This window comes from Montipora capricornis, chromosome 5, assembly GCF_036669925.1.
Source record: "Montipora capricornis isolate CH-2021 chromosome 5, ASM3666992v2, whole genome shotgun sequence".
Lineage (NCBI taxonomy): Eukaryota > Metazoa > Cnidaria > Anthozoa > Scleractinia > Acroporidae > Montipora > Montipora capricornis.
Genome location: NC_090887.1, coordinates 5,164,185 through 5,177,393, shown reverse-complemented (window position 1 = coordinate 5,177,393; position 13,209 = coordinate 5,164,185). Strand labels below are relative to the sequence as shown.

Genomic DNA, 13,209 nt, shown 5'->3' with positions numbered 1-13,209 from the left:
CATTTTTGAGTGAACCTACAATCCTGGACAAAAGTGTTGGGAAGGTAGTGCCACTTTTGAGATAGCCCCCTCCCCCTCGTCAATGGTGTAAGTTGTAATTTGGAAATGCCTTGTTAATAATTAACAATAAAATTATTATTCTACAAGGACACGCTGGATATGAAGTGATAGATGACCAACGAGGCGCGTAGTGCAGAGTTGGCTGTAATCATTTTATATCCAGCGAGCCCGAGTAGAATTGTTTTGTTAAAAACTCCAGGATCAACAACTCTTCCATGCATTGTCAACTACAGCATTGATTTCTGCCTTGGTCAATTCTGGACCAAAACGGTTTTTATCGGCCATTTTTTCTCAGAGTTGCAAAAATGTTTTCAGCTTGCTTTATTGCTGATGTGTTCCTTGACCATACTGTATTAGGTATATTAACTGATAACCTGTGTCCGGCGAGCCAATGAAAATGCTGGAAATCTGATATCTGTACTTCAGTTTTTAATAACAATAATAGTTATCTCGGCATTTCAAATGGTAATTAAGATCTAATTCAGTATGTTGGAACAATAATGTATTGTTTTTACGACCTTTTACCCTAAGGCTAGTCCCAGAGGTTTTTCTTTTTTCTTCTTCTCGGATTAGATTTTGCCGCTCCTTCTTCTTGGATTAAATTTTGCCACTAAGCGGCGAAAACAAATTAACGACAAAAAAACCTCCGGTTTCAGTCCCTGTGAATCTCATTTCCATTCAAACACCAACTGTCAAACGCTTCAAAATCATAATTAAAAAACACCCAATGACAGGGGGTGTTTACATGATACCGGTACGAGTTTCATTCTGGTACGAGTTGTCAATTTCATACCGCGTTTACATGGACGACACAAATATTGACACAGGGATGACGCATGAACCAAAACAATAATGGACGCCATCTTGACGAATATATTTAGAAATACAACACATGGGTCAATAGTCCCAGTCCACCACGACTTGACGACTCATACCGGAATGGGAGTCAATGTAGCGTTTACATGGTACCGGTATAACTTTTCATACCGTTATGAGAATTTCGATCCGGTTCAACTACCGGGATGAACTCATACCGGTATGAGTTGTACTGGTATGAGATTTTTCACCGGTATCATGTAAACAAAATACAGAGCGATAAGTAACCGGGATGAACTCGTACCAGAATGAAACTCGTACCGGTATCATGTAAACACCCCCTTACACTATCCTCATCTTTCCCTCAACTGTTTTAAACGCCAACCAATCAAATTTTGAACGGCGTGGTTGTTGAATATCTACCAATCAAAATCAACAGTTCTAAACTGGACTGTAAACATTACATGGAAATAAGATTCGCAGGGACCGAAGCCAGATGTTTTTTCGTCCTTAATTTGTTGTTGCCGCTTTGTGGCGAAATTAAATTTTAATCCGAGAAGAAGAAGAAGAAGAAAGAAAAAACTCTGGGACCAGGGTAATGATCTTTGCAACTTGGTATTAAATGTTGACGAGGAAATTCAAACTAAAGTAGTTTGAATGAATAAGCTCCTTTTTATCTTCTTTGTATCCATTCCTGTTCCAGGCAATCTCTGAGGAATTCATTAAAATGTTTCCCTATTGACAAATCCTCCACCTTTGTGACAATTCTGAGAAGTTGGGCATTTACATCAACAACAGCTTCAATTAAAAAACAGTGCCCTGACACTTCCTGCAAAAAGAAGGAAAGAATTATATCACATATTTTCCAGTTGTCATGCTTGTGTCCTGCGAGTTGTGGAGCCTCATTATAGCTTTGAAGGATTCAAACTTCTTGCATCTTTAATATACACTCTAAAATCCTTACTTTTAGGCTTATTGTTTGGTTTCCTCCAGACAACTCCAGCCTCCTGCATCTTTAAAGAGAACTGTTCCTTTTTTACCCCAAAAAGAATAAAATACCCCCTCCTTTTCTGGTGGGGTTGCGGCCTTCTCCTTCCCCTCCCATCACAAACTTGTGTGCCTTTAATACTCAAGTGAAATCCTCACCTGTTGTGCATAAAAGAAGTATTTTTGGATTGATTGTCCTGGAGGGCTGCTGGCCATTAACGCAATCCGGTTTTGCAATAAGCTTTGTTGAAGTTCTTCTGCAGTGGAAGGGAGCTTGACCAAACCTTCTTCCCAACTAAAGCTGTTGGTATAAGGAGAACAAAATAATTATTAGAAGTCTACTTTATCATAATCTTGATGGCATAGATTGCACGGCTAGCAGATTGAAATGAAAGAAAACCTTTGCCCTTCAATTCTACGGTGGATTTGTGACCGTGGGAACATTTTAACCAGGAATATTTGACTCAATTTGGTGGGCTCCTGAGAATTCAGTGTTCAGCCTTGGTATTTTACTATGACCGTCGACAACCAAGGAACTGATAATGGCTTAATTTGCGTCAAATCTGAAAAAAAAAAAAACACACACACACAGGAAGGAAGCGACCCACAATGGCAATAAGGTTAGGCTTTTTAATTGAGGATTTTTTTGTAAAATTATCTTCTCGGGTCTTTTATCTGGATTCCCATACAAATCCTTAAATGTTTGTTGGATTTCCCTCACACTGAGCTTGGGGAACTTGTGGTTATTGTGTTTGGGAGTCCAGAAAATATCCATACCCCACCACAGAGGGAATTGGAAATTCCGAAGGGGTGGGGGTCAGAGGCCCAGGAAATTCCAGAGGGGAAGGGGGGTTGGACTATAACAATCACTTTCCAAGGGGTTTATTTCGAACTCAGTACGAAAATTGCTATATACCAATCTGGTAGATCATTTCTGAAGAAAAAAATAAGCTTAACTATATCATTTATGATTCTTTTTTCATCTAAACCAGGTTTCCTTTCTTCCAAATCGAAGGGAATTAGGCCTCTGTTAGGCCAACAAAAACTCGACTTCTCACGTACGTAGTACTCGTTACCAGTCTCCATAGAGACTTCATGAGACGGCTTCCCGCCGTTTGGAAAAAATATCGTAAGCTTGCACAGCAAGATAAACTGAGAGATACAAAATTATCTCTTTCATTTTAAGGGAGAAGCAATAGTGTATAGTTAAAATTGTTTGTACATGTAGGTAGTTTGCTGTGTCCTAATTCGAGACCGCTCAATAAAATTAAACTTGACGCTCCATGAGCGGACACTGGGTTGCCTGTGGTACGTGTTACACAAAAACAGAAGGCACCGAGTTGGGTGGTATTGAACTGCAGCATTCCAGTTATTTTTTCAAGTGGCTCACAGGTTCACACGTTTTATTATTTTGTAATGTCCTGTCCCGTTTTGAAGTCTCAGGCCCGTTTTAAACGTCGCATTTTATATGTGCCGAATCTAATGCAAATGAGAAAAATCTACTGTTTTCGCTCATTTGCTTAAGATTTGGCACATGTAAAATATGTTTTTCAAGCTTTGGTAATAAACTCAGTTTAAAGATAACAAAACACGCTGTTGAGTAAAACTCACTCATTTCTTCGTTAAATTGCCTGCAAAAAACTGAAAATTGCTCTGACGGACGTTGTCCTGCATGTCCTGCATGTCTTGCAGTTGCACTAAGCAAACGTTTATTGCACACATTAAGGAAGGTTTCCTCTCCCTTTCAATCTAATCTGATGCCAGGTCAAAAATTTTCTTGGCTTTACGTTTGCACCAAATAATATCGCAAAAGCCGGGGGTTAACAGCAAAGGGCAAGAAAAAAGACAGATGAAGAAAAAGGAAAGGAAAGGATCTTTATTTAAGTGTCTAGTCGTTCTAGCGCTGGAGCGCTAATTGGGGACACTGTAAACTGAAATGAACAATGAAAGTAAATCAAGTCAAATATCGGTTTTTGAGGAGAGGGGAAACCGGAGTACCCGGAAACCTCTCGGTGCAGAATAGAGAACCAACAAACTCAACCCACATATGACGCCGAGTCTGGGAATCGAACCCGGGTCACATTGGTGGGAGGCGAGTGCTCACACCACTGCGCCACCCCTGCCTACCTACCAAAAATATGTGCAGAAGACTCTACGCACAAAGAGAATACATAGCAGGGGATTGACAGGAAAGACCTATTGCGCAACTTTTCAATTTTCTTGACACAGATAAAAATAAAAATTATAAAACAGAGAAATTCCACTCATTTTCTGATTGGATTTCCATATGGCAACCCAGTAATAAGTGTAAAAAGGAGATAAGAAACACAAGCTGCAAGCAAATGTTTTAAGCTATGCTGCCTCATTACTTGTTCATAATTAATTATATCCAACCAATTGATGATTTATTTATGGAAACTTGGATAGTGCATGTAGGTGGTACAGTAAACAAGACTGTATCGACGCTCCCCACAGAAAAGAAAGCAAAGCTGTAAAATAACAATAGGACATCCAAAAATAATTAATGATTGAGTCTCAAGTGTTAATTATTGTTGAAATTGGGCTGGACTCAACAGTTGATTCTAGTCCAGTTTCAACTAGAACTCACAGTGTGTGCCTGTGTGGTTGAATATACATGTAGTTTAACATCATGAAAATTTGATTTCACCAGAAGAGTCCAATTGCCACGATGATCAAAAGATTGATGGCTGACGTTTCATATGTTAGCCCTTCGTGAGAGTAAACTGAAGAATAGTGGGTCGTTTGAGGTTTCGAATCATTGGAGGCATAGTGCAGGGGAGCTATATGCCATTGGTGGAGATATGACAGCAGAAAAACATGAATAACTTAGTTGACTGAAAAGTGTGCATTGATTCCATAGGGCTTGATGGTGCAAAGTTGAAAGAAAAGTTCTGTTCCTGGTTTTTGCAGCTTATAAGGAGTTTCCTTGGTGTTGGGAAAGATCACATTTTTCCTGTCATGTTAACTTGGGTAGAATGGTTCAGAAGAATGAAATGGCATATAATGGGTTTTGATGCATCTTTGTCATTTTTTGCAACATCTAGTCTTGATTGAAGTTCTCAATTAGCACCAAAAATTCTTTGCTCCATCATACCACTGCACTTTCGAAACACTTTCTGACACCATGCTGTGCTACTATCCGAGCACTATACTTATTTTATTGCTGATTAAAACTTCCTTTCCATCAAGAAAAAACTTTCTTAAACTAATACTTCCGCAGATAAAATTGTACCTATTTGGAAGGTATTTCCATTTTTGTTCAAACAGAGCAGGAGTCAATGATGGTTGTTCAGCCAGCTGAAGGATATGATCTTCTAGCACTGTACCTTCCTGAGGGTCATCACTAAGGATTTCCCCACCCTAGAACATTTGTAAAAAAATTGGCCTTAGACTACAAATATCTATGGAGTCATAATAAAGGGGGCCAGTTTCAGTAAAGATTATGTTGCAAATCCAATCATGTTGCAAATCCTAAGAGTGAGACTTGATAGATTTTACTGTCTAACACCATACGATTTTACTCGTCAATGGGAGCATCTTCAGGAGTGAATGGGTTAACAAAATTTCTGCCGCCTAAGAGGGGACACTTATAGATTTTACTCTGTCCAACCCCAGACAATATTATGCTCACCAATGGCAGCCACGTTAGGAGTCAATGGGTTAACATAACCTCGAATCAAAACTATTTCCCCTTTAACACCTCAACATCCACTCAACTTGACTGTTGTACAATACAGCAAGAGGGACAAAGAAAATTGAATCGTGTAGACTGCATGTCCCCTTTAAGGCAAAGTCTGCTACGAGCCTAGAAGGCCCATCAGGCCGGCACTTATCTCCGGTTTCTGTAGCATGAAGCGACTAGGAGTATTTCTACTCCCCCCTGGATGGGATGCCAGTCCATCGCAGGGTTACCCCCAGCATTAGATTTACCGGTACCCATTTATACACCAGCTGGGTAGAGAAAGGCACTGTGAGGGTAAAGTGTCTTGCCCAAGAAGACAACACAATGTGCCCGGCCAGGACCCGAACCCGGACAACTTGATCAGGAGTCAAGCGCACTAACCACGAGGCCACCGAGCCTCCCATGTCCCCTTTAAAACAAAGTTCAAATCATTTTTTTCCATTTTGGATCTACCAGTTATTCATCAAACATTAAACAGGGCATGTGCAGTCCTACACGTTGTCGTACACAAGTAACTTTGCCCAAAACGGGCACAACGTGATGCAAATGCAGAGTGAGTAATATGAAGTTGCAGCTGTGAGAAATACCCATGATGCCAGCAATGTTGCCAATAATCAAGCTATAAGACGTAGTCTGTAATTGCTCGAGAGTGGACTAAAAAAATATCTAAAGGCAATCAGGGTTTTTTCAGTCCAGTGATTCCCTCAAGCATCGAGCATCGAGGATCGAGTTGAGGTGTGAATGAATCAAGTGTTGATTCTCAACTTGATCCTCGATTATCGCGAGGATTTATTCCAAATGTGAGGTATTTTTAGAATTGGATGCAGATTGGCCAAAGTGAAAACAGCATAATTACCAGCAGATTCCCAACAGCAACATGGCATTCTGATGACACATTATCTTCATCTGTTTGTAGTGCTTCTCTTTGGTACACAGGTATTTCTTTATCTGTGAGTAAAAAGAGAAAACAGACAACTAGGGGATGCAATCAACTATTGTGACTATTGTAGTTCTGCAAAGTTGTATGGAGGCGAGCACCCTATCTTACACCAAAAATAATGAATGACATTATGACCTGTTTTCAGGCAGAGTACTGCTCACCCTTACCATAATTAGAGGCAAACTGTTCTGAATGAGTAATGAATGAATCACTGAATGAATGCGTAATTAACCCCTGCCCTAGGGGAGAAATTGCAAACAATGGTTATGCAAAAGTTTTGGGGGGTGATAGAGGTGTGCAAGTAGTGAACACTGTCTTAAATCACTTAGTTATCATATGACACTTTCCGGCTCCGGGCATGAAAAACATTATTTGAGTAAATCCTTACCACTGGGTTCTTCAAGTGGGTATGGCCTCCCTTTGATGTAAGGAATTGTTTGTGTAATGAAATGAACTGAGGACTGCCCATACACTACAGACAGTGTGTTGAACTCTTCAAATAAGGATTCCTGTCAAGGAACAGAGTAATTGTAAAACTAAAGTCACAAAAAAAGGATGTGTTCCTCAGTTGTAATTAAGGGTGCTGGACTTGCATTCTGATGATCTAGATCCAGTTGTTCCAAGGCTGGATGACTTCACTCAGTGGACAAGTCGCTATATTATATCTCTCAGCTTAAAGGCACGCTATGATTGGCTAAATTAGTGGGCTGTATTCTACAGTACGGCCTGCAAAATTGAAATTTCAATGAAACGTTCTCTTGCAGTTTTTCATGTCATTTCTGTTACATGAACTTGTAAAATGTCTCAAGCAACTACTGCAAACAGACAAGAGTTTCAATAAACTTTGGATATTGTCCTTCAGTAGCATTTTAAATGAAACAGTTTAGAATCCAATTGAGGCCTTACACTACTGTAAAATTGATGTTAAAATCGTTAAAAAACGTTTAGAATCCCAGCTTTCGCCGATCTGCGGCATCATCAGGGATGATGATGATGCCGTAGATCGGCGAAAGCTCAGATTCTAAACGTTTTTTAACGATTTTAACATCAATTTTACAGTAGCGTAAGGCCTCAATTGGATTCTAAACTGTTTCAGACAAGAGTTTGTTTTTCGGATTTTGACATGGCAATCTTTGTGGCAGTTGAACCTTCCACTTGACTTCAACTCGTTTCCTTTACCACGTGCTGATTACCAAAGAGATATAATAAACATCTTACTAACCACATTAGACATGAGAAATTGGGGGGTCTCCCAAAAAAATTAGAGGTAAAAAGGAGGTTGTTTGAAAAAAATAAACACTCTCAAGAGGGGTACCTTAAATAAAGAAAACAAAAGTGGCCATTAGCCAATGTACAAACTATTTAACAAAGAAAGAGAGTGTAAAATGGGGTTAACTTCCTTGCTAGCAGAGGTCTGTTTTCTTTTGCACTCGCTGCGCTTACGAGTACGGGAAAAGAGATCTCTGCCATGGGTGGAAACTCAGTGTTAAGAAGGCACAACGGTTACTTAGCGACTGGATCCTCACGTGATACTTCATGTTACGTGGGCTCACTAAACAACAGCGGAATTAATGTAAAGGAATGCACGGGACACAGCGGGCTCACGTCACAGTCAGCAAACATTATCGTGGGGTATGCGGTTTGAAGAGTCCCTTCCAAGGTTGTAGACGGCGGTAGGATCAAAGTGAGCTTTGACCTATGGCATAGGTCTCTTTTCCCGTACTCGTCAGCCAAGGGGTTGACAGGCCTACAATATGACTCCCTTATACGTGGGTCTGGTTTCCTTTTTCTTCGTCATAATTTTGCTCTCTCGAGATCATATTTGAATGGACGCCTCTTTGAGGCGCTTCCAGTAAGATTTCATTTAGCAATGGTTTTTATTCTATTAGACTTTAGATTTGGACCTTCATACTACTGTGACATTTTTCTTCCAAGAAAATAGTTCGCCTTCATGATATATTTTGTAGTTTCTTCTAACAAACCATGCATTCTGATTGGTCAGAAAAAAAAAGTCTCAGAAGGTGAAATAAACTAGCTGTACAAATGCAAAACAAATAATCTAACTGCCCATGAAAAAAATAATGTTTCTTGCCTTTGAATCAGATGAGCAGACATTCAAGCTCCATGGATTTGTCACTGACTTCATATTTGAACCACAGACAACTCTCTCAGCCTGGCACAAATATAATAAGAAATAATTATACATAGATTTAGCCAAGCCTAAAAACAGAGCTCCTGGGTTATCTTTTCTTACAATGAGTTAACCTGGCTTGAGCTTGTGATCAAATCGAAACCCAGAACCTGGTTAGCAGCCAACTTAAAAAAAACCAGCTGACCACGATGAGCTCTAAACTTGAGCCCATGATATGGTCACATTGGCATATATGGCGGAGTGGACGTACCTACGGTCATACGGTGACCAGAACAAAATTTTCTCACACAGATGGGTTACCATAGATATACCCAGGTTTGATTGTTCAAAAGGGTTAATGCTATAAGAAACAGACGATAAGGACATCGGACATACTGACACAGGTTAGGTCACTACGTAATATTCCCATGCACGGTATTAAAGTATTTAATATAGCACTGATCAACAGTGTTTAACTCAAAGCACCTATTCCGAACAGTGCTGATCTACAAGTACTTAAGTCTAAGCACCCATTTTGAACCGGGTAGCTTTCAATTTTGGTGATGGGTATCTATTTCATTGGCTTGCTTCCATGGTCTAGCGATTATCAAGAATGCAAGTGTCGGTTATAGTCCAGGCTCAACCTTCTCGACCTTCTTGGAACTTTTTTCTAATTAAATTAATGAAAATTTTTCTAAGTATAGAGTTAACTTCATGTAACTGAAGTGAAAGAGGAAATGTCCTTCTCGTCTATCCCAAACAACGCTAAACGTTCAAAAGAGGAAGCCCTGTTGCAAAATTAATGAGAAAGGGATCTGGATGGTGCTGGAGGGTAGCCTCGTAATAAACATACCTAACCTTTCTATCGGTCATTGACATTTCTTCAACACGGATATTTATTGATTCGATTGTTTTTGTAATGCGCACGCTCCCGCCTTGTAGCCGTACTCATAAAATTTGACCCAGAGCAAAGACGTAAATTTGCGTCATTTCCATGTCACGCCATGTGATTACTCAAGATGTCGATCTTCAAGACTAACGTGCTTTCTCAGAACACAAATTCGTACTCCAATCCAAGGGTACCTAGAATTCTTTACTTTAGGCAATTACAAAACGAAACATCAAGCGTCTCCTGTGCGTGTTGCAAATACATTAGTCTACATTGTTTGGGTTTATTTTTACAAATAAAGAGACATCAAATGTCGATGTAGAGCATCTCTTTCTGGTTACCAAATGAAAAAGTATTCAATCTGCACAATCTGCATAATCTGCAATCTGCACGATCTGTATTTTAACATGACAGCATATTCCATCCCTCTGATGCCCGTTTTGATTTTGAAACGGTAAAGTATATACCATATGCTGACAAATGATTGATTCTTGTTGACCTATGTTGGGTTTTTGGGGCCAGCAAGTGGACGATTTAACCTTGTCATCCGTGGTTTAGCTGATGACAAAATTTGACCGGATCTGCCGATTTTGTGGGAATTTATCGCTCTTTGCCTAAAGGTACAGTTAGCTCTTTCACCAAGAGACCAGCCTTAACTATTTAATAGTCAATAAGTGCAAGGGAAGACGAAACTCGACCACTGAACATCATTTAAACCTGCCAGAACTACCAAGACACGCTCTTTGCGTGAAGGTACAGTTAGCTGTTTTACCAAGTGACCAGCCTTAACTATATAATAGTCAATAAGTGCAAGGGAAGATGAAACTCGATCACTGAACACCATTTGAACCTGCCAGAACTACTGTACCAAAGACACAATGGACTAGAGGTAGGCAGGCTACATCATTTTTGCAAAAAAAAAATTTTTGCTAGGTGGTAAATATGAAGCAAAAATATGAACACACATTACGTCTGAGCTGCCTGTCAAAACCGAGCCACTCTTGAGCGTTTTACCTACAATCATAGACAAAAGTAGTTGGGAAGGTTATGTAAATGAACCACACCAGAGCTGTATTTCAACCCGCTTCTGTTGAAGCTCAAGAGAACTAGTTTCACTTTCTCTTACATAGCCTCCCTCCCCCCTCTTCAATGTTGGAAGGTACATGTAACTCAACGATTTTCCACTGAAACCATTCAGTTTTGCACAACATTGAAGTAGGGGGGAGGGGAGAGAAGCAATGAAGACTTCAAAAGTGCTAACCTTCCCAACAGTTTTGTCTAGAATTGTAGTTTGCTGCTCCTGTAGTCCTGCAGTCAATGAATATTTTCGGGTGAAGTATATGACTTGTGTGACTTCAAAGACAAAGTATTATTATTATGGATCCGAAACAATTTCAGCTCTTGTATCGTTAAGTGATCTCTGTAAACTACCTGATATAACCTTCATTCATGACTAACCCATTGTTTGCACTTGAACATATTGCCGCATCATTTTGAAAGGAATGGATAATGATTACAAAAAGCTGAAATCGTACTGGTTTTTTTTAAGGGAACGTTAAAAAAGCTGTAAGAATGAACATACTCTTATTTCACTGACTGTAATACCTCTTTTGTATTAGTCTTGAGTAATCTGTAATACAACAGTGCTCTATCATGTACATCCATGTGGGTCTCTTCATCTGAAAATGAAACAAAAAACACGTTTTGCAGGAGGAAACAAATTCCTTTGTGGCCTATCAGCTAGTACATAGCTCATGAAGGTGGAGAGGAACGTGTGACAAAGCCCTAAGAACGTCTGCGTTGGAAGCTAGATTTATGTATGCTTGCAAGATGAATGCACATGAGCTAGGCAAACAATGGAGCCAAGAGGAATTTTTACTATTGGGGAAACGGTGAATGAAAAATCCCAGCCACTTTCCCCTTAGTTCTGTTGCTAAAGATACAACTCTGTAACTCTCACAAACGCTCAGCTTCTACTATCCAGAGGCTATTTTTACAAGGAAAATGTTTTACATGTATTCGTCAGCTTCAACACAATAAATAAATGTAAAACATAATTCATAGCCCTATGTAACTAGAGAATTAACTACGAATGAAAGAAATGTACCAAGTGCAGTTTATGTACACTGTACACGAAAGATAGAAGTGATCGTCGCACTTAACTGGACAATTTAAGGTGGCTGGAACCAGTTTCACCACTTTTAGAGACCTTCTTGTTAGATGGGTTATAACTACAATACTATATCACATAACAGCAATGTTATGGTACCACATAAAACACCGATTATTGCTTAACAAAATGCGCTAACTATTTTGACGTAATGGGTTACCATGGCAACATGAAAGGTCTCCAAAAACACCCTATATTTCGTCTTTACTTGCTTATATATTAAAAATGAACTCGGTGACACCCATTTTTTATTGTAGAATAGTAATTAGCATCTTGAGATAGAACTATCAGCAAAGTTTAAAAAAATTCTTGGGAGCCGATTCAGAGCTACCTTAATTTTTCGAAAATTTAAGGTAGCTCTTAATCGGCTCCCAAGGTTCCAGCCACCTTAAGCAATTTCCACTTTACAGACACCTGCAAAATTCAGGTGCTTCAACAGGATTCAAACCCATGACCTCTGCGATGCTGTTGCAATGCTCTATCAACTGAGCTATGAAGCCACACAGTTGGGAGCGGGCCAATTTGTTGAGCTCATGTGTTGCCGTGAAAGGACTAGTGAATGAAAGAAATGTATACTACGATTCTCAGTTGAGTATGACACTAGGGAAGTTTGGGGATAAAGTTTTAGTGTTAAAGTTACCATGTTCTCAAGGGCAACTTGCTTTGTTTCCATGTTCAAATTCAAGTTTATTATTAAGTCAATGTCAAATTAATACAAAACAATGCTAGCCCGGCCTGCAAATAGCTAAAGTTAATCTAGGACTTCTGTAAATCTAAGTGTGAGTATTACATCAGTAGAGATAAAAATATATGTGTATGCACATCGAATAAAATAATCTGTATTAAAGTCTAACAATAAATAAATAAATACATAAATAATTAAAATAAATAAATAAACAAAATAAGTAAATATATAAATAAAATAGAATGGAAATTGCGGTTAGATAAATCTGCTTTTAGAAATTAGAATAACTTTTCGGGGTTTGACATCATTTAACTGGTAATGGTCACCAGTTTGAATTTAACCGTTACCAATACTAGATTTTGGCGAACTTCATTGCTCATGCCACAAGGCCCTAAAAGTTACTCTTGGAAATGAAGCAAGTTGCCCTTGACAACATGGTAACTTTAATGCTGAAACTTTGACACCAAACTTCCCTAGTGTCATACTCAACGGAGAATGATAGTATTTGACATGCGGTTTATATACGAAGGATAGTTGTGATACGCACGCTTAACTGTACAGTGATGATTGCTTAAATTGGCAGTTAAGTGCCAGGATCACTTCTATTAAAGAATAATGTGCAGAGCTAGAAATCCAAGAAAACCCAGCTAAATTGTTTGCCCCACATAAAGAAATAGGCCTGCAAAAGGAAAGACAAAAATCTCTGAACAGGACGGATGAAGCCACGGCACTTTACTCCCTGGTGAGCCATTTCAGATTGATTTTCTGGAGTTTCTGTGATCATAACAAATTACTGATACTTTATTCTGCCTGCTACTGTCTATTGCA

General features: G+C 39.2%; 1 protein-coding gene across 1 annotated transcript in view; it reads right to left on the bottom strand.

The window, feature by feature from the left end:
- Positions 1 to 473: 473 nt before the first annotated feature.
- Positions 474 to 13,209, bottom strand: part of LOC138049215 (AP-4 complex subunit beta-1-like) — a 28,873-nt gene continuing 16,137 nt past the window's right edge. The window contains exons 13-19 of the mRNA XM_068895387.1: positions 11,132 to 11,205; positions 8,599 to 8,679; positions 6,895 to 7,015; positions 6,423 to 6,514; positions 5,117 to 5,244; positions 2,023 to 2,164; positions 474 to 1,705 (exon numbers count right to left, since the gene is read on the bottom strand). Coding sequence (XP_068751488.1) covers positions 1,550 to 1,705; positions 2,023 to 2,164; positions 5,117 to 5,244; positions 6,423 to 6,514; positions 6,895 to 7,015; positions 8,599 to 8,679; positions 11,132 to 11,205 — 794 coding nt within the window. The 3' untranslated portion in view covers positions 474 to 1,549. The remainder of the gene's footprint in view (positions 1,706 to 2,022; positions 2,165 to 5,116; positions 5,245 to 6,422; positions 6,515 to 6,894; positions 7,016 to 8,598; positions 8,680 to 11,131; positions 11,206 to 13,209) is intronic.